Genomic DNA, 19,127 nt, shown 5'->3' with positions numbered 1-19,127 from the left:
AAAGCTCAGTGTTCCCTTATGGAAGTACCGTCCCGTGCCTCAGTTTCCAAAGGGTAATGTCGGTAGGACTTGGATTTCAGGTGCTCCTTGGCTGCCACGCGGTGGAATCGGCCTTGGGGAGACGGGCAGGGCCGGGAGGAGCGAGGGTGTTGGTGCGTGCGGGTGAGGGAGGGGGTTTCTGTAATAAAATAACCCGTGTTAGACCCGCAGCTTATGGAACAACTTGTTTATTGCTCCTTCTCGCAGAAGGTTGTGTTTCTAAAGCTCACTGCATTCTGGGTGGTGTTCAGTGTCTGTAAAGCGAGTATTTTGTGAAAATTCAACAATCATGGGCTGCCATACAGAGCAGACACTGCAGTGGTTCTCATAACAAAAATTAAGTATCTTTGTGTTTTAATACCTTGTTAGTGTACCATTTTGAATTTAAAATGAGACATCAAGGGCACAAACAGTTTGAGACATCCTAACAAGGCTTCAAGTGCAATATTTTGTCGGAAAACTCCTACTCAAGATTTAAAATTCCATTTATTTGTTAGTAGTTGAAGCACAAAAGGAAAAAAATTGATCTGTAAATCTGCTGCACATCTTAATGGAAAAGAGATGACTTTTTATTGATTTAATCCCATAAATGAGTATTAGATATTTCGAAATGATCAAAGCGCTGTGTGAGGATTCAGAGCAGAGAGCAGCGGCGCCAGGTCACGGGCTGGAAATCCCATTGTGCACAACAGGGAAAGCACAGCCTTCCGTCAGCCTTGGCAATGGAGTGTTGGAGCACGTGCGGCGCTTTGCTGGGAACACCAGCGCCGGCCCCGCTGTCCCGGGGGCCGTGGGGAGGCAGGTTGGGCCGGTCCTGTGTGCATTGTGATAAATCACCTAGTTCTACGACGCACTGTTACACGGTGCTGCTTGGCAGGGCATCAGTCCTGAAAACATGCGTGCACGTATGGAGTAACTTTGCTCTCAAGAGTATCTGGGCTATGAGAGAGGCCGCTGTACATACAGCGCCGGGACGTGTTTGCATTGATGCTATGGGGATTGTGGCACCTGGGCTCTTAGAGTGAAGTACCATGTTATTAAATGAATAAATATTTTTACACTTTAATCGCTGCCCTTTCAAGCACAATGTTCACTTCTTAATAAGCTTCTTACTTATAAAAGTGATGATTGGAATTGAAATTTCTTCTGTAACGTTGCAATCTCCAGCATTATTAGCAGCAGATATTTTTTTGCTGTGTCAAATACAATTTTCCTCTGCTCTGTTTGTAAAACATCTGTACTGTCCTACTGCATTTGTAATAGCTTGTGTGCTCTTCAATCTGTGCTTCTCCACCTTTGATTCTTCTTACTTTATAATTTGTTTTTGCATTGCAACGATGGATTCTTAATGGTATTGTGACCACCGTGCTGTGGCACATCTCTCTGTAACGATGGCTTCTGATACCTACTAAAAATCCTAAAGGGCTTCACTCCCATCTGGCTTTTCCTGCATTAGGAGGTGAATGGGAAGGACTCCTCTTGCTCCTTGGTACATTTGGTTGAAATGAGCTCTCGTGTGCAGCTGGTGGGATTCTCGCTGCAGCTAATGGTACCGTAGGAGTGAACCATCTGCTCCCTGCTCGGGGTTACTGGGCTGGTTCTTCTTGAGCGTATTCCCAGAAGGACAGAGAAAGTCAAGAGCAAACTGTAAATATATGGAGTTTGTCGTGGGAGGGGCGACATAACCATAAATCAGATTTACCTGTCAGACTGGGTCTGTATAAATATTGATGATTTTCAACTGTAGAAGAAATATGAGAGTTCCTTGGTTCAAAGGGCACGTGGGGTTGGTATTCGGGTATCAGCTGTGCTGAGGCACTACCTATTGAAATTGGATTATGGAAAGATAAAGCATCATTCTGACGTATTTAAATTAAGTGTCTGGTTTGAAATCCTTTTGTTTTCTTGTGCTTTGGGCAAATCCTGAATATACGTTTGCCGTTTGGTATTTCTAACAGTAGTGCAGAATTGTGCAAGTTGGTCTTGAAAAACTGACTTAGAGGGATGATTATGAATGTTTCCTCATGTTTTCAATAGTTTAATCCTGTCTGGGTGGAACGGGCTGTAGCTACGGATTTCAATAATGTCCCTTTTGTTTGGTGACTTTCTTTTTGCAGAATTAAGATGGGGAGAATCGTGTATTGAAGTGACTAGAAAGACAACTTGGGGGCTCCCAAAGGTGGGTTTCTGTTAGGAAGGACGTGCTGGCTGTGTGTCCACTGTTGCCATCGATGCTCTCATTCTTTTTCCTCTTTTCCTTTCAGTGAAAGGGCACCAGTGAGGCACTAATTTAGTAATTTGTTAAAATCCCAGGAATTAACTACCCTTAAAGTGTAAAACTATCTTTAAGTAACAAGACACCTCTAAAATCAGTGATTCTCTGGAAATCGTTGTATGTCATTATAAACAGTTCCTCGGTAACCAAGAAAAATGCTCTTCATTATTGAAATACACACAAACAAGAAGAGAAATGACCTTTAACTGGGATGTAAATGAGTGAGTGGGAAATAATCAAGTGGCCAAAAGCTCGTAAATGGAGCTTCCAATGCATTGGTGTATTCACGGTAACTTTTAAGCTACCGTAACAGGACTGTGTTCAACAGTGGGTCCATCCTTATCCCTTCCATGGATTCAGTGTCTTTTTCATGCTGATCCATCTGGATTGACACTAAAAGCCGTGTGTGTCAGAAGGATGCCACCTCCTCCATGTATACATTGGCACTTTGAAGGAAAACAATTGGTTTGATGCTAGCAGAATACTTTCTTGTGGTAACGTACAGCTAATCTTAAAAATGTGAGTCTATACTATAATTACCTGTAAAGTGACAGCTGTCATGCCACACGTTGCCTTGCTCAAATGAATAAAGTAAGAAATATTGCCCTTACGTTGTGGAGGATTTGAAAGACCTGGAACTCTTTTATTCCAATTGCTTTTGCTGGTATTTCAGGATGACATTAGAACAAAAGCACTGGGCGTAGGAAGAGATTCTACCTTATCTTCTGACAAGCTCGTTATGAGAATGATCTTTGGGACTGCGCGAAAATGTAACGGGTATTTTGCTCACTAATGGGTGAGTTTTGGGAGCTTCCAATACACTCAATTAGGAGATATTTGTGCTACTTAAATACAATGAAAGTGACGTGTGCACCATGAGTGGAAAGAAAGTCCTCCTAATATCCTAAATAAGTTGGATGATTCAGGAAATACACTTGAGCTGTTTATAATTTCTAGTTTATTTGGGATCCTGTGTAAATCAGATTTTGAACACTGTCGACTGTTTCCCAGCTGGACTAAAACCCAAAGTGTCTCACAGGGTTAACACTGAAGTTTTAGGCTTTGAAAGCTCTTTATTGGGGTGGAAACTCTTGTGTGAGCACTTGGCCATTGCCCAGGACAAACCAGTTTTTCAAGTCCGAACTTGTGCGAGAGGAAGCAAAGCGACCCGCAAATCACTGACGACCTCTTGAATTATTTGGGTCCTTCTCATGAAGGAGGCTGCTGATTGTAAAATGATTTTACACTGCTGTTTTAAGTGAGGAAAATGAAATATTCAGGAAAGAGACTGGTTTCAGAAGAGCGGGAGGAGGGAGGTTCTGAACTCCTCAGAGGACGCTCAAATCAGATCGGTGCTACTACGGAAGCTTAGAGAGAAAAAGTACATGCTGGCATGTGTTTGGCCTGGAAATGTGCAGTTCTTGTGTTTAATTGAAGTCGACACATTTGGGTTTTGGAATCTGTACAAAGTCTGTGCATCTGCTTATTTTAACTCTTGTTTGCCTCTGACAAGTGGATTTTAGATCCGGACACCCACCAGCTTGAGAGCTCTGGGATGGACCTGGAGATGTAGCTGGTTCTGAGGAACCTTTGCCCGTGCTGCATTTAAGGAAAACACCTTTGAAATTATTTGATTCTACATTTGTAGCTAATTATCAAATATTCCCTGAATAGTTTTTCCCAGTCCATAGTCCAGTCGGGTTTTTTTGCTGTTATTTTGAGGACTACAGCATAATACCCAAGTGCTCTTTAGAGTAGCTTTGTAGATAAAGTAATAAGCATTTCAGTAGTGAAATCTCTTAGTTTATTCCAGACCTTTTAAAAGTTTCGTTTTAAAGCCCATTCTTGCTGTTGGCTGGGGGCGGAAGGGCCCAGAGATGGGGATTCAGAAGGGGAATGAGGAGAAGTCCTTGTGCCAGATGTGACATCCCAGCCACCCGATAGCAGCCTCTCCGGGCCATCGTCAGCAACGCTGTGCAGTAAACTGGACGTGTCTTGAGGTTGCGAGCGCAATAAATCATCATCTTTTCTTTGAGGAGCTGGCATTCAGCTGTGATATTTTATATGAAGACAGAGCGTGTTGAAAATCTAAGCAAATGTTATGTTTAGAGAGCAGCATGGTGCTTGCATTAGTCTCCCCAAACCCATTACTGCCTGCTGTGCTTACGCAGTACTAAGCATATCAATTCAACTACTTCAGCAGAATTAATGGAAGAAGTAATCGCTTTGTGTGTTTGATTTGATGCTGAAGGAGTTACTTTTGGTATTTGGACCCAGAGATCTGAGCCTGGGGATTAAAATGTTCTGCAAGCACCTATGAGAACAGTCATTGATCTCTAAGGAAATGCGCTGGAATTGCGCGCTGGCATTTGAAATTACCTATTTCCAGTATATTGTATGTTTTCCTGTCCTTTAATTTTGTTCCAGTCTTGATTGCATGGTAAATTAGTATGTTACAATTAGCAGACTGAAGTTAAGCATGATTGCTGTGCAATTTGAAGACCTGACTTTCTGTAAGTATTTGCATTTGTTTTCCTCTGGGTCTTGGTTCTTATGCTTTCTGCAATTTCCATGGGTCTCATTTGCTTTCATGCTGGATTTGGACTTTGTGGTGGAACAGAACAGGTATGGTGACAAAGCTGAGTTATGGCAATATCTGGCTCCCAGAAATCTATTTTACAGCCATGTTTTACTTATACGGAAATAGGGTAATTCTATTTAACAGTCCTATCTTTCCCTGTTAGTCTCAGAGAAAATTTGGGCTATGTTTGCCTCCACTTGTTTGTGCTGAAGTTTGTCGAACATCATTTGTAAAAATAATACCTACTTCTAGTTCCTTTAGCGACGAATAAGTACATAAAACATTCAAAAAGCTTTCAGTGGTTTCTTCATTTGCATTCTGACCCAATTTTGGAAGGGGTACATTAATTAAACACCTGCTTTTTTAATAGTTGTGCAAATTATGACTCCGATTTTACTAGGATTTAGGTTTTTTTCCTTTTTGTCGTCACTGCTCCCATCCATTATTTTTGATGCATCTGTGTACTTGTACTTACTGCTCTCCACCATCTCCCTGTAAGTGGAATTGATTTTCATCTTCAGCCTCCTCTAGTATATCAGCTTTTAGACCAGAGATACTTTCTCAGGCAATGGCAGAGCTACTTTACCCTTCGGCACTTTAACTCTCAGCTCCTGGATTTTAATGTTTGTGGTTTTTTTCTTCTGCTTAGTTTTGGGAATGATTTTTTTGCAGCTTTGAGCTCCCATAATGTCCACAGTGTGTGGGTGGATCTATGTGTAGTGTGCGTCTGCAGAGTTATTAAACTGGAATGACCATCCTCCTATGAAAAATTGATAGCAATTGCATCATGAACATTTGGCTCAGATAGCAAGGAAGCGTTACACAAAAGCATGAGGTTTACCATGCAATGAGGCTTTAGTGTTCCAGAAACTCCCCCTTGCTGTTTGAGCCAGGGTGGGATCCGCACCCTGTGCCTCCCCCCCTCCTGCCTTTTGTGCCTTCCCTGCTCCGGTCGCTTGAAATGCCGTCTACAGGTGTATTTTCTTGTTATTTCGAAGCAGGCTGCTTATTCGATTTGATACACACAGCGGTATAGCTAACTAATGTTATTTTTGTAAGTCTTTCTGTCTCTTTTAAGTTTATAATTTTTATCTGAGACTTGTTTGTGGACAGGCCTGTGTCCCTAAACAAGTTAAAGCACAACAGGAGCTAATAACTGGACGCTTGATTTACATATAGTGTATCACTCTGTGTGCCTTTATACCAGTTCTACTTGCTGCACTGGGCATTTTCTGTGTTCTCAGAACTCCAGCTCCTGCCTCTCAACTTCTTTGACATTTAGAAGCAGCTCTGCCCTGGGCATCCTTTTTCCTTCTCTGTCATTCAATGAGTGTATTGATTAGAAGGGTCCCAATAAATGTTTATTTTTGCATAGCCGGATGGAACGTACAATATGTACTCTCTGTTGATGAGAGAGATAAAAAGAGTGATAAAAGAACATGTTTCTCATAGCAGATGGTGGTCGGAGTGACGCACGGGTCAGAAATGTAGGAAGGATGAGGCGGTCGATGTACCAGTGGTGCAAGGCGTGATAATATATGTTGCGGCTTACCTGGGGGGGCTTTCTTTTAAAGGCCAGATATTTCAGTCCATTTAGCTTCTGAGAGAAACCCAAAATATCTAGGAAACCTTTCTGTCAAAAGCCGTGTAGAACTGAAAAACTGAGAATGGTGAATTTGCCCAAAGCAACACGAAATGGTGAGTGATTGGTTATAGATGAGGACTTGTGGAGCAGATTTATTGTTTAACAACATACTCTCCCTCGTGTCTTCTCTTCTGGCATGTTTGTCCAGATGCGGTGCCGTGTTCTGTTCAAACTTTTCTGTACTCTAATAGATTGGAAAGTGCTTGCAGGTTAAATATGCCGGATGGTTCTTAGGAAAGTTGATGTTGTCCATCTTGCCCCTTGGAGAGCTGAGGACGGCAATAAGTCAGGCCCTAGAGTTTGCCTAGAAGCCAAGGCAGGACTGTAGTTCCAGGTAGTACGAAAGCATACCGTGAACATAACATTCTGACAAGCAGGCACAAAACCCGAAACTCTTCAGTAGGGTGGGTATTGTTTGTCTCCATTGTTGGCAAGATGAGTCTCAGCAACAGGGCAAAACCTTTCCAGGGGAGCTGAAAAGAGCACAGGGCCTCTCCACCCCTTCCAAACTACAATTTCATAGAATCATAGAATGGTTTGGGTTGGAAGGGACATTAAAGATCAGCTGGTTCCAGCTCCCTGTCATGGGCAGGGACACCAGGACACCTTCTACTAGACCAGGTTGATCAAAGCCCCATTCAGCTTGGCCTGGAACACCCCCAGCGATGGGGCATCCGCAGCGGCTCTGGGCTGCCTGTTCCAGCACCTCCCCACCCTCACGGTGAGGATTTTCTTCCTCAGATCTCATGTAAATCTACCCTGTTTTACTTTAAAGCCATTATCCCAACGGGGGAATAGCCAGTTCCAGCGGCAGGGAGTCCTCAGTGCAAACCGGCTGATGGACGGGGAGATTTGCCTTCTACCTACAGACTGAACCTCTTCAGCTCGTGCTCTGCTGAACCATAGGTATTGTTATGTTTCCTTTTTTTGGAAGGAGAGCAGCATTCAGAGATAGACCAACCCCCCATGCTCTGTCTGTCCGGGGGTTTCCTGGGGTAGTGTCTGCATGGGCATTTGCATTATCTGGCAATAATCAGGTCAAAACGGGTAATTTGCATCAACTAGAGGAATAGCTTTTCAACTATCAAGTTGTGGAAGGCTGTGTAGTTACGGAGGTGTCGGTGGCACATCATCTTTTATGAGCTTCTGTATAGTTTATTGAAAAGTTGAATCATTGCTAGGAAATAAACCCTGGATTCAGGGAGAAGATTACCTGTTGATTTGAGTATTTGAGTTTATGTTACATATGTGTATTGGGTTTGCTTGTCTAACCTACAGAATATGGACTTTGAAATTTTGGCATATAATTTAATTACAAACATCTCAGTCCCATTTACATTCATAATCCCACCCCGGTTATTGCTCTCCTGTACATCTGTGTGAAAACCCGTGATCTGTGCAGAAAAGGCAACTCCATTGCCACGCTCTGGTTTGGAGATTATTTCCAAAATAACGTTTTGTTAGAATAGCTTTTAAATTAGAGGTTTCAAACTGCAATTAGCTGATAAAGAGCTAAATTATAGCATTTTTTGATACTTAACTAAGAAAATGCTCTGAAAGAAAGTGAACTGTTCACATTGTGTCCTACACAGAACCTGAGTGACTTCTCATATTATATTATGCAAAATCTATATTAGACCTTCTCACTTTTGAATCTTGTGAAACTGCTCATTTTCAGCTAGTGTGCTTTGTTACCTGGCTGCATCTTTAGGGAGTGTGTTTAGAATGGCTTTGTTATATCACACACCTGTATATCATTGTAAGCTACATGGTAAATAGATTTGAAACAATATAAAATCACTTTGCCATTTCATTCTTTAATATGTTTGCTTGAATTTTTTGGATAAAAGAATGTGATAAACTATCTTCTGTGAGAATTGTGGGGTAGAGACTTATTTAAAAAGCAGTTACGCTACATGAAGCATTTAATAATAGAGTTGGAGGAAATGGGAAATGAAAGCATGTGGTTATGCTTAGTTTTCATTAAATCATCCTTTCACACTTTGTGATGTAACTGCGTGGGAGAATAAAGCATAACAAGTGAAGGAAGAGATAGCAATGCTTGAGAAGATTGGGGTGTGTTTTCTCATTAAATATTGTGTATATTTATTCTGGGGTGTCTCTTCCATAATTGGAATTTTTCTTTCTATTTTTTTTCATGTAAGAACAAATATAGCTTTGGAGTGTATTTGCACCATATTTCAGCATAAAGTGGCTTGATTTAGCAGAGAGTGGCTGCACCACTCGTCGTAATCTGTTGTGACATTTCATTTGCTTTGGCTTTGCAGAGTTGTTCCTGCGCTGTTAATAATGCAGAAGGCCTGGCCTGTATGGCCTGGTGTGAGCAGGTGTGCGCCCGCCTCAGCCAGCAGCAAATTAGACAGAAATTATGGCAATTTTAGCCCTTTCTTCTGTAATTTTCTAACTTGGGGTGATGCTGCTTCTTGAATTTGAGCTCTAAATGGAGAAATAGAAGGGTAGAGCTGACACTGAGCGTGTTTTAGATGAAAGGAAAATGGTCTTTCGTTCCATAAGTTAACTCCTAAATTCCTCAAAACAAAAGAACCAGCGTACGTCCAACTTCCCACATGCTCCGTAAGCCTCGCATTGCTCAGCACCACGTCCCCTTCAGTTCATGTGTTGGTTAGCGCGCTGAAACCTGTGGCATTATGAAGAAATACCTTCTTTGTGGTTTTTGCCATTGCTGTCTGTGGATACCTGTACAGAAGCACAGCCCGGACTTCACGCATTGATCACATCTTTTATCCCAGCGCTCCTCATCGCAGATTTCACATCTTTCCGCACTCATCTGCACACTGACTCTCATTTACGGGTTCAACCGTATGCGCAGTCATAGCCACTTTCCAATAAGACTTTCTTGTGCCTCGCAGCTGCAGAATTTCTTCTTCTGAAGCAGCTCATCCCTTGCACATCTCTGGGTTAACATGAAATAGGTGCCCACGTGGAACACCCTTGAACACGGAGTGCAGTCCAGCAGCCTGGTACAACCGGCACCTATAGGAAGATGAAACACTTGCACCAAAGTGGCCAGATTTAAAAAATAATATCTATTTGTCCAGTTTATTTCCTCTCATGAGCTTCAAAACAATGGCAATGTGAACTGGAGAAGAGCCCGGCTTGTGGAACAGTTGCGCCTGTTGCTGTGGTTGTAGTAACCAGGCTGTGCAAGCTTCTCGGGGAAGAGGTTCCTGTGCTCCTGCAGTTGGGTTTGGTTGTTATTTTTCTTTAAGACTAAATTCCTTTAGGTTCCAGAGTTCGATCCTATTTGAATTATTAAATAAGATGAGGGGCAATGGGAATACTGCAATCCAGGCTCAAGGTCACAGGAGCTGGGGTTTGACCTTCTGTTTTGCAAGGAATGCTAAAAGATATTGTTAAGGGTGGTTTAAAAGCAAAGGTCTAAAAATGTGTAATAGGAGAGACCTACAGGACAACAGCACATGGATTATATTGGGGGTTTAGGGAGCTCCTTCTAAAAAACAAACAAAAAACCAAAAACCCCAACAAAACCAAAACCAAACGAACACAAACCCACCCTACACACAAAGCCAAACCCATGCAAAAGCTGGGACGAAGGGTGAGATTGTCAGAGTTGCATTAATAACATCCAAAGGGAGGAACAATAAGGATAGGCTTTTAACTAGACAAATTAGTTTTGCAGTAGCACTTTGTGTTGCTGTAAATAGACCAGGGCTGCGTTTGGGGGGGTCAGAGATGGGGCTGTTGGGGTCGCTGAGAGTTTCACCCGGCTGGGGGCAGGGAGGGACCGTCTGGAGATGCACGGGGGGCGGAATCCTCAGCCGTTCAGTCTGGACCAGGTGAGCAGGAAGGGATCCAGGTGAGCAGGAAGGAATCCAGGTGAGCAGGAAGGGGTCCAGGTGAGCAGGAAGGGGTCCAGGTGAGCAGGAAGGAATCCAGGTGAGCAGGAAGGGGTCCAGGTGAGCAGGAAGGGGTCCAGGTGAGCAGGAAGGGATCCAGGTGAGCAGGAAGGGGTCCAGGTGAGCAGGAAGGGATCCAGGTGAGCAGGAAGGGATCCAGGTGAGCAGGAAGGGGTCCAGGTGAGCAGGAAGGGATCCAGGTGAGCAGGAAGGGGTCCAGGTGAGCAGGAAGGGATCCAGGTGAGCAGGAAGGGGTCCAGGTGAGCAGGAAGGGGTCCAGGTGAGCAGGAAGGGGTCCAGGTGAAGGACGTTTCCCTGCTCACGGGCCTCAGGGACAGGAAATATTTGCTGTTTTACTGGGTGACAGTTCTGTGTCTGCTGTGATGGACAATCTGTCTGTTATCTTCGAAAAGTTGCTTGTTGGACTTGTGTCCTTCAAGTCTGGTGTGTAACTGTATCTCCTTAAGAGCAAAGAACTGTTTATTGTAGGAATGTGCAAACCACCCAGCTTACACCATGAATAATGACACTTCATTCTAGGATGAATAACTTTTAAACTATTCTTGTACATGAACCAGATGCTTACTTATTCTTATCTATTTTAGAGAACTAATTATCCCTGTTGTTGGTAGTGATACAGCTTACAAAATTGCTTCCATCTTTGAATTACTATAATTAAGACCATAACTTCCACATCTAGTTAACATCGCTGCGCAGCTGCTGCATTCATTCACATGCAGATTTGGGATTTTGTAAATTTTCTGCCATTGTGAATAAAAATTTTAAATACTTATTTTCATTTCCAAAATGTCTGTTTCTCCTAAAGAAGTCTTTGTAAAGCAAATCAACTGAAACGAAGAGCCTATAACATCAGAGGAGACTCTGGTTAGATTTGGTTAGGTGATACTACAGTTTAGCAAACCATGTAACCACAACATGTGAGCCTTTGTAGGTAGGATCGGTCTGAATTTTGGTTCCCACTTTGTAGGGATTTTGGCTCACTGAATTAAATGTCAAATCTGGAACACGCCTGATGTTGGGCTTCATTAGTTAATGCAAGAGTTAACCCGGCCCTCTGCCAGCCTGGGGTGGCTACAAAACTGAAGCTATTATGGATAAAATGCATTAATGATTACTAACAAAAATGTTGTTTAAGCTATACGTTTTCTATAGGTCTTTTTACTTCAAGTTATTCTCTGTCAAAGTCCCAGGGAAGATTCATGCGATCGCTGCTCATCTTGCATATTCAGCAGCTTCACCTATGAGAGATTTTTCAGTGCTTATAAATGTAGATAGATTTTGAGAAACTTCCTTATCATTACTCATTTCCAATAGCAGCAATGCTATGAAATGACTTGGTAGCGGTGTTGGTTATTTATTTTTTAAGCTGTTTTTCTGTGGCCTTGCCATTACATTAATGCCTCATGGACGTTAATCGGTTTTGCTCAGTCGGTTAGAGATGTCCCCCGAGTAACCGCTAAAATAAAGAATCAGATATTGATTTATGCTGAAACTGAACCATTGATTTCTTTTTCAGACTGAAAGTACATACGAAACAAGGCGTACTAATGGTGCTCATTTAGAGGCTGGACGGTAGCGTGTTGGTGCGCAGGGGCAGGTTTGTCGGGGTGCGATGCTGAGTATCCTCATCAATACCACGGCCAGGAGCACATGGCAGCGGGTCCAGCCCCGTGTCCCGCTACCAGAGCCACGTCCCATGTCCCGCCGTGTTCAGTTTCAAGAATGTGCTGGGAACGCTTCACTACACGTAACAGCCGCTATTTTTACAGCAGGCTGAGAGGTGAACTCGAGAAAGGGTGAAAGCACAATTTCCGTAGTGATAGCAAAAGCATTGTTTCAACTGTTCCGATGTAAACGATCCATAAACAAATAATAACGCTTGGGATTTCGCTGGACTGGTTAAGAACTTTATTTTTTTCTAGTTAGAATACTCAGAGATGTATAGGTAACTTTTTCTACTTTCTCCTTTTATTCCTCTTATGTAGCTTGAATTATTTTTAGGGCAAGGAAATATACCATATTGTTTGGAGAATTTGTGAACAGTAATAAACAATAATGCAATTTAAAGGATTGGTAATGTGCTCTTCTTATTATCGTTGGCCTTGTATCTCACACTGAGCCCGGGACCGTCTGGCTGCCTAAAGTGCATCTTCCAGGAAACAATTTCTTCTTCATTTGAGCTGTTTCTGCCAACACTTCCATTGCCTGGTTTGGATTTCTTTGGCACAAAGCCCTGGTTGAAGCAGCTTCGCTGCTTTCACATGGAGCTGTTGTTCTTTAGGAAGCGCTCGAATGCTATTGTAGTGATTTCCTGGGGGTCACCCACATTACGTGCCCCCCTTTTTTGCATTTTTGTGGCTACTAGAACTTCACTCTGGTTCTGTAGTTTCTCTGGGATTCCAGGATCTATTAAAAGTTCTGTATATATATCCAGAGAGTTCTCTTCAACCAGTAGAGAGTACGATGGTGTTTGGCTGTATATTTTTCTCGTAACATGCATTCAAGAAATGAGAAATTGTGGTTTTAGCCTGTGTGTTTGAGCTTTGCCGCGTTGCCAGCACACACGGTTCATGGAATGGCTGAACAGGCATAAGTGATATTCCCATTGCCCCGGTCAGAGATCCAGGGAAGCGCAAGGTTATCCAGTGCTGGGGTGTAAAGAGAATAATGTCTTTATTCCTAACTCAGGCTGGGCTCTCGCTCCAAGCCACCCCCCCCGCGTCCATTTGTGTGACCCTGACCTATTTTAACAGGTCTCAGCTGTGTTTGCTCTTCAGCCGCTTAACCCTTTCTCTTCTGGTTTGTTATCGTTGCAAATACCTGCAGAGAAAATGAGTGTGAAACTCGGTTCGATTTGGCAAATGTGAGCAAAGGGTTAAAAGCTCTGGCTTTGGGACAGTTCGCGTTCCCTGTTACCGCGATTTCCTTACACCGAGTTTCCATCGCCAGCTCCAGCCATCGCTGCGCTAAAGGGTATTTTGGGAACTCTCATTAGCAAGGGGATATGAGCATAGGGGATGGAGCTCTGTTTTCTAGTGTAGGACTAGTGGTTTATATTCAGCAAGTTCTTAAATTCTTACACTATAATTTGTATTAAAACACCCAGGATTTTTTTATTTCTTACATAGTAATGTTTATTATATTAGAATACTCAGGAGCTTCATGTTGAAAGATTTTCTAGTAATATGAACAAAACGATTATCTGGTATTAATGTTGGAATTGAGTATTCTGGGTTTTTTCAACAGTTGTTGGAATTGAGTATTCTGGGTTTTTTCAACAGTTGTTGGAATAGAGTAACTGCAAACATTAAAAAAATCAATGAACTGAGATTTTAAGCTTCTTAAAATCAGGCTTTTAGTTTTTCTGTATGATGTACACAATGGCAATCAGGTTTTGGATGGACCGTTGCTGAATAATACATGAATGTAAATGGAGATTGCATGGAATCAGTTGGATAATGTTGAGGAATGCCTTAAGTACGCTAAAGAGCCTGAATAGCAGTTAATGGTGCTTCAACTTTATTACTATTTATTCTAGTTGGCAGTTCAGTTGTATTTCTTTTCTGCATTGAGTTCTCTCCTTCTCTATAGAACAGCAATAAATAAAGCTCAACTCAGCAGAAATGTTTCCGCCATGTAGAAAGCAAGTTAGAGATCCAATGAATAAATACACGGAGCTTTAATACTTCATCGATGGTGAGATTTTGCTGTGAACTTGGACAGTTAATTCTGTTCAAACACCAAGAGGTTTAAATATCTGGTTGCTCTTGCTCACAGCTCCCATGATTGAAACATTTCTCTCTCACCCTTTACAATTATTTCTATGATCTTTACTGCTAATCGTTTACTACCAGCAAGCACAGGCTGGGGAGCAAGTGGAGGAACATACAGAACGTACAGAAGTGTCGCTTTGTTCGCCGCAATGAAGTCGTGGCCATGAGTGGAGCTGGTTGGGAACAGGCTCATCTAAAACCTGTAGGGTTTTGTGTCAGCGCTGCCACACGTGTCCGCAGAGATTCTCAAAGTTTCGTTAGTAATCTTGCTCATCTGCGGCGTCATGCTAACACTTTGCTTCATCATTTTAACTCCATCCTAAGGAATATGTTTTGATTTCTTGTAGGAATAGCCAATAATTGTAACAGATTGATTTGCTAGGTTGGATATTGGTGAGAATAGATGAAGCACTCTGGGCTATTTTACAGTTTTCTGCTTTTTGTGTGTTTTGTAAAGCAGGAGTTGCACGTGTTTTGTGGATCAGGAATGTGTTGTCTGTTATCTCTAGTGGCCTGTGCAGCATGAGATACAGTTTTTAAATTGCTTCCAGGGTATTAAAACACTTGTTGCTGACAAGGTACCTTTCAGCCCTGCACGTTCACCACTTTGCAGGGTCACCACCAAGACTGAGAGTGCGTTGAAATACCGACCTAAATACCGAGACTTTCCTCCCTGTCCGAAAGCCGTTCTGCAGGACCTGCCTCAGGTGCCCCTGTCCGTCTGACCTGCCTTATCAGTTGTCTGTTGTTCTTTCTTTCAGCTGTCGGACAAGCAACAGAAAGAGTTTGATCGTAACATCCAGCACATCTCCAACCCTCCCGCGACCACATTCCCCTCTCCATGGACACGCAGGTAACTCCCCAGCACTGGGAATCAGTAGGAAAAATGTCACTGTTCATTGTAGTGAGTCTGAACATGTTGATACTCTACATCAAAATATGCTCTTTGAAACTTAATCTGGCTGTAGTTATTAATCTTTTTAACTTGTAAGAGAGTCCTTATAGTTTCAAAATAAATGCTTTATGTCCTCATCTGTTCTGCACTTCCTAGTTTGTTACCATATCCATTCTCCACTCTTTCTTTCATTCTTTTCTGCAAAAGAACCTGAGATGATGAATGAAGTAAAATAAAATTAAATGAGTACATTTAAGTCAAGATCTCCTTTAGAGTCTCCTAGCATGGTTAGTTTGTGCCAGTGATTTAACTGCAGTTCTCATGAGCAGAAGCACCCTGCTCGTCCCTGGATGCCCATAGCTGTGCATTGTGCCATCTTATGGTCTATATCGGCTACTTGGAGCAATGGGAGGTCTTTAGGATTCTTTACTTTCTTTATATTACTGCCGGTTTTACTGTGGCAGCAACTGGGAAATGCTTATTTCAGAGCAAATGGGCAACTGCTTGTTAGTTATCAAGGTGAAGCATGTGGACATGTTCTTTCTGTAGAAAAGAATGATTGTTTAGCCTACAGTAACTATGGATTTTCAGAAAGGGTCATGCACGCAGATTCAACAGCTTGCCTGAACAGCACGTTCCCTTGATGTTTTTGTTGCTGAGAGAGGCAGGTGATGTGTGAGTGCATTGTTTTCCATATTTCAAAATGCCAGAGGAGATGGTTGAGCTTCAGGTATGGCCCTGAAGATGGTTGAGCTCCAGGTATGGCCGTGAAGATGGTTGAGCTCCAGGTATGGCCCTGAAGATGGTTGAGCTCCAGGTATGACTGTGAAGATGGTTGAGCTTCAGGTATGGCCCTGAAGATGGTTGAGCTCCAGGTATGGCTGTGAAGATGGTTGAGCTCCAGGTATGGCCCTGAAGATGGTTGAGCTCCAGGTATGGCCCTGATGGGCACTGGTCGGTAGCACAAATCAGCTTGAGCGTTTGTGGCCCATCAGCCGTGGTGGAGCTGGTCTGGAAGCCACCACTGCTGCACGTAGGACAAGGAGCTGCTCTTTTCATTATAATCAGACTTTCCTCCTCCTACGTGGCAGCATGTTCTGTAAATACTTTCTGGAGATTGAAACTAAGGAAATGCTGAGAAAGAACAGCAAATTGATAGTAGCTCAGCGAGAAGGAGCCATCTGCTTCTGTTTGCAGAGCATTGCATCGCGAGAGACATCCAGGCTGTTGAAGGGAACAAGACCACTGGCGTTATTGTTCAGGAGTGCCCGTGAAAGCCTCAACCACTCTAAGTTTTCATAAAGATCTGTCATATTTGCTTGGGATGCTGTAAAGCCCGGGCATGGAAGGCTGGGAAGTTACTTTAATGACATTGGGTTTTTTTAAGTGACCCAGGATTTTAAAATTAAAATTCTAGCAAAATCTTGCAAGTGGTCTATTGAAGCCATTTTCTTTTGTTCTGTAGAATCACTGATAACATACAGGGCAAAAAATTGCATAGGGCAATTCCCTTTCACTTCCAACTCCTTTGGTTCTGTTGTGTGTGGCTATGGTAGGATTAGCTGTGTAAGATTTGGTTTGGTTTCAACAAGGCATTTTTCTTGGTAGAGATTCTCCCCTTGGGCACAATCTGGTCTTTACTTTGTTCTTAGAGTCGATATCTCTGTTGGATTTACCAAAATTCTAAATCGGCTATACCAGCCTTTGGCTGCAATGATAAAGATGCTCCTCAGGGTGCGAAGGAGTGTCCTGACTTGGCAGATTCCAACAAGGTGTTGGTGTCATCATTGCTTGGAGAACAACTGCAGAAATGTTCACAATAGAGACATTTCTATTTTATTTTATTTTGATTTGCTTTTGTCCTCTCTCTTATTTCAAAAATGAAATAGTGGTTTTGATGCTGTCTGGGGATTTACAAGCTTATCTTTTATTAGAAGTATGTGTCTTCTAGAAGCTACAGTAACTGATCAGTGCCACACCAGCTTTCTTTGGCACTAATTGTTTAATATTTCCATTCTTTGTTCTGATGTTCATATGGGATTTAAAACTATTAATTAAAAGGACATCCTTTGTGACCTCCAAAAGTAGCTAGGAAAGCACAGGAAGATAAATGGCTTGTAATTTGGGTTCTCTACCTGTACTATATTTAGGAGTATTCCCTGGGAAAATAATTTATTCAAGAGACAAAAGCAGATGAAATTTAGAGTAGAATCACAAATATTTTCTTAAGAAATATCATATGTGAGATGTGCATTTGAGCACAGGCTGTGATATTTGTTTAGCGTTTGAACAGAATCTATCAATGTGTTTGTTCAGCCACATCCACTGATGAGTTACAGAGAAATGCTGGAGCTGCTCCCCGGCTCTTCTGTCTCAAACACGCTCTTCCTAATGCCCGTTCTGATCCTGGCTGATGAATCAAGGGACACCAAGCATGCACAGAAGTCAGGGAGGCTTTCTGAGATGTTTCTGTCCAGAAACCACTCTACAATGAAGTCCTGGAGGGCAGGAGCCTCAGGGGTTTTCTGTATGTAATGTAAAAGGCAGTGGGTGTGATGTAGCACACTGTCCATCAGGCAAACCTGCCTCTTCATGAACACCGATCCAGGCACATACACCTATGGTCTGAAACAGCATCCAGAGAAGATGCCAGGCCATTTCGGATCCTAGAAAATTCAGAGGAAAAGCAGTAATTAAGAAATTCAATAGTTGAGATGGAAGTGCATCCAGATGACTCTGCCATGAAGTTGCTTCTGGTTTAAAACACCCGATGGATGTGACGTGTGCTCGTTCCGTTTTCAAACTCTATGAAATAACATTTTCCAAAGTGAGCTGGGACCTTGGTATAGAAAGCTCCAGCTTGTGAACTTTCTCACAAAGTCACTGATTTAGTCGCCTGAACATGGGTTTGAGTGCCCCATTTTAGAAATACAGGTTTGCAAATTTTCCTTTTATTGCAAATTCTTTTTCTTTCAAAATCAGAGGGAAAAAAATATACACATATATCCCTTACATTTGTTTGAATCAATTTTCTTTAATCTGAAAATTACAGAGGGTATGCACAGTACACCTGTTAGAACATACACATCCTGAAATTGATTACTAAGTTACCATTAAATATTTTAAAATTAAAAGCTTAAAATCAATCAAAGAAGGAACATCCTCTTTATAATTCAGTAGGAAATTACCTGCCTGATGTCTGCTGTTCAGGCTGGTTTAGAATTTACTTTCCACGCTGGTAAAGTCACCAGGTGGAGACACTTGTCGCCAATGGGACCTTCGTCCTGCTGCCGCCTGCAGTGGGTGCTGGAGGGAGTTATTCTGCTCTTACACTGCAAGTTCAGTTCCACCCTCTGGCAGAAATCGGCTGTTACTAAGGCGTCTATTTATTTATGATTTTTGGAGTGGACAGAGTATGCAACGTGCCACTCGAGGCCCTGCCCCAGGCCTGATTCAGCAGCATTTCGTGGCTGTGATTCTATGGTGTTCACTATGTACGAGAAAGTTTGCAGAAGATTGATGAAGATATAAAAATGCAGTGACGGTTCATTGCTTATTTACAACAGCATTGGGCAACGGGCTTTTTGTTGAAGAACATCATCGTGACACAGTAGGGTCCATTGACCGTAAAGCTTGAGAAATGGGAAGGTTCCCACCACAAATGGCGGCCTTGCTTTGTTAGCAGAGCTGCCCAAGCACGGAGAGGTCTCATCCCTGCTGCCTTCCCTCCTCATCTAAAAGGCTCTTTCGACTTTGTGCGGGCAAGTGAACGCTGGCCCTGAGTGGCCACGTGCGGCCGCCAGGACACGTGTGTTCGTGCACTTGTTCACTTTGTGGCCATCGTAGCCTTCGTCCCTCTTTCTCGTGCGCCTGCAGTGCCATCTAGACCATCAAACCACTTGGTCTTCTTTACATTCACAAGCAGTACAGTGTCTCTGTTTTTCCACTGTGACCATAAGAATTATGGTATGCAGGGTGCTTAAGCTTTTTTTGGTCATT

At 42.6% G+C, this 19,127-nt stretch overlaps 2 protein-coding genes across 8 annotated transcripts in view; one reads left to right on the top strand and one right to left on the bottom strand.

The window, feature by feature from the left end:
- The window catches only part of PRDX1 (peroxiredoxin 1), a 350,258-nt gene that overhangs the window by 234,931 nt on the left and 96,200 nt on the right, over positions 1 to 19,127 (bottom strand). The gene's annotated exons all lie outside the window — the stretch shown is intronic.
- The window catches only part of MAST2 (microtubule associated serine/threonine kinase 2), a 186,906-nt gene that overhangs the window by 106,683 nt on the left and 61,096 nt on the right, over positions 1 to 19,127 (top strand). For all 7 annotated transcript variants that reach the window (XM_082054630.1, XM_082054629.1, XM_082054631.1 and 4 more), the window contains one exon: positions 14,995 to 15,086. In XM_082054630.1, the coding sequence (XP_081910756.1) occupies positions 14,995 to 15,086 (92 nt within the window). The remainder of the gene's footprint in view (positions 1 to 14,994; positions 15,087 to 19,127) is intronic.

The sequence above is a fragment of the Streptopelia decaocto genome (assembly GCF_964273445.1).
Source record: "Streptopelia decaocto genome assembly, chromosome: 5".
NCBI classification, from domain to species: Eukaryota; Metazoa; Chordata; class Aves; order Columbiformes; family Columbidae; genus Streptopelia; species Streptopelia decaocto.
The sequence above is the reverse complement of the archived record's forward strand: the minus strand, read 5'-3'. Positions and strand labels throughout refer to the sequence as shown.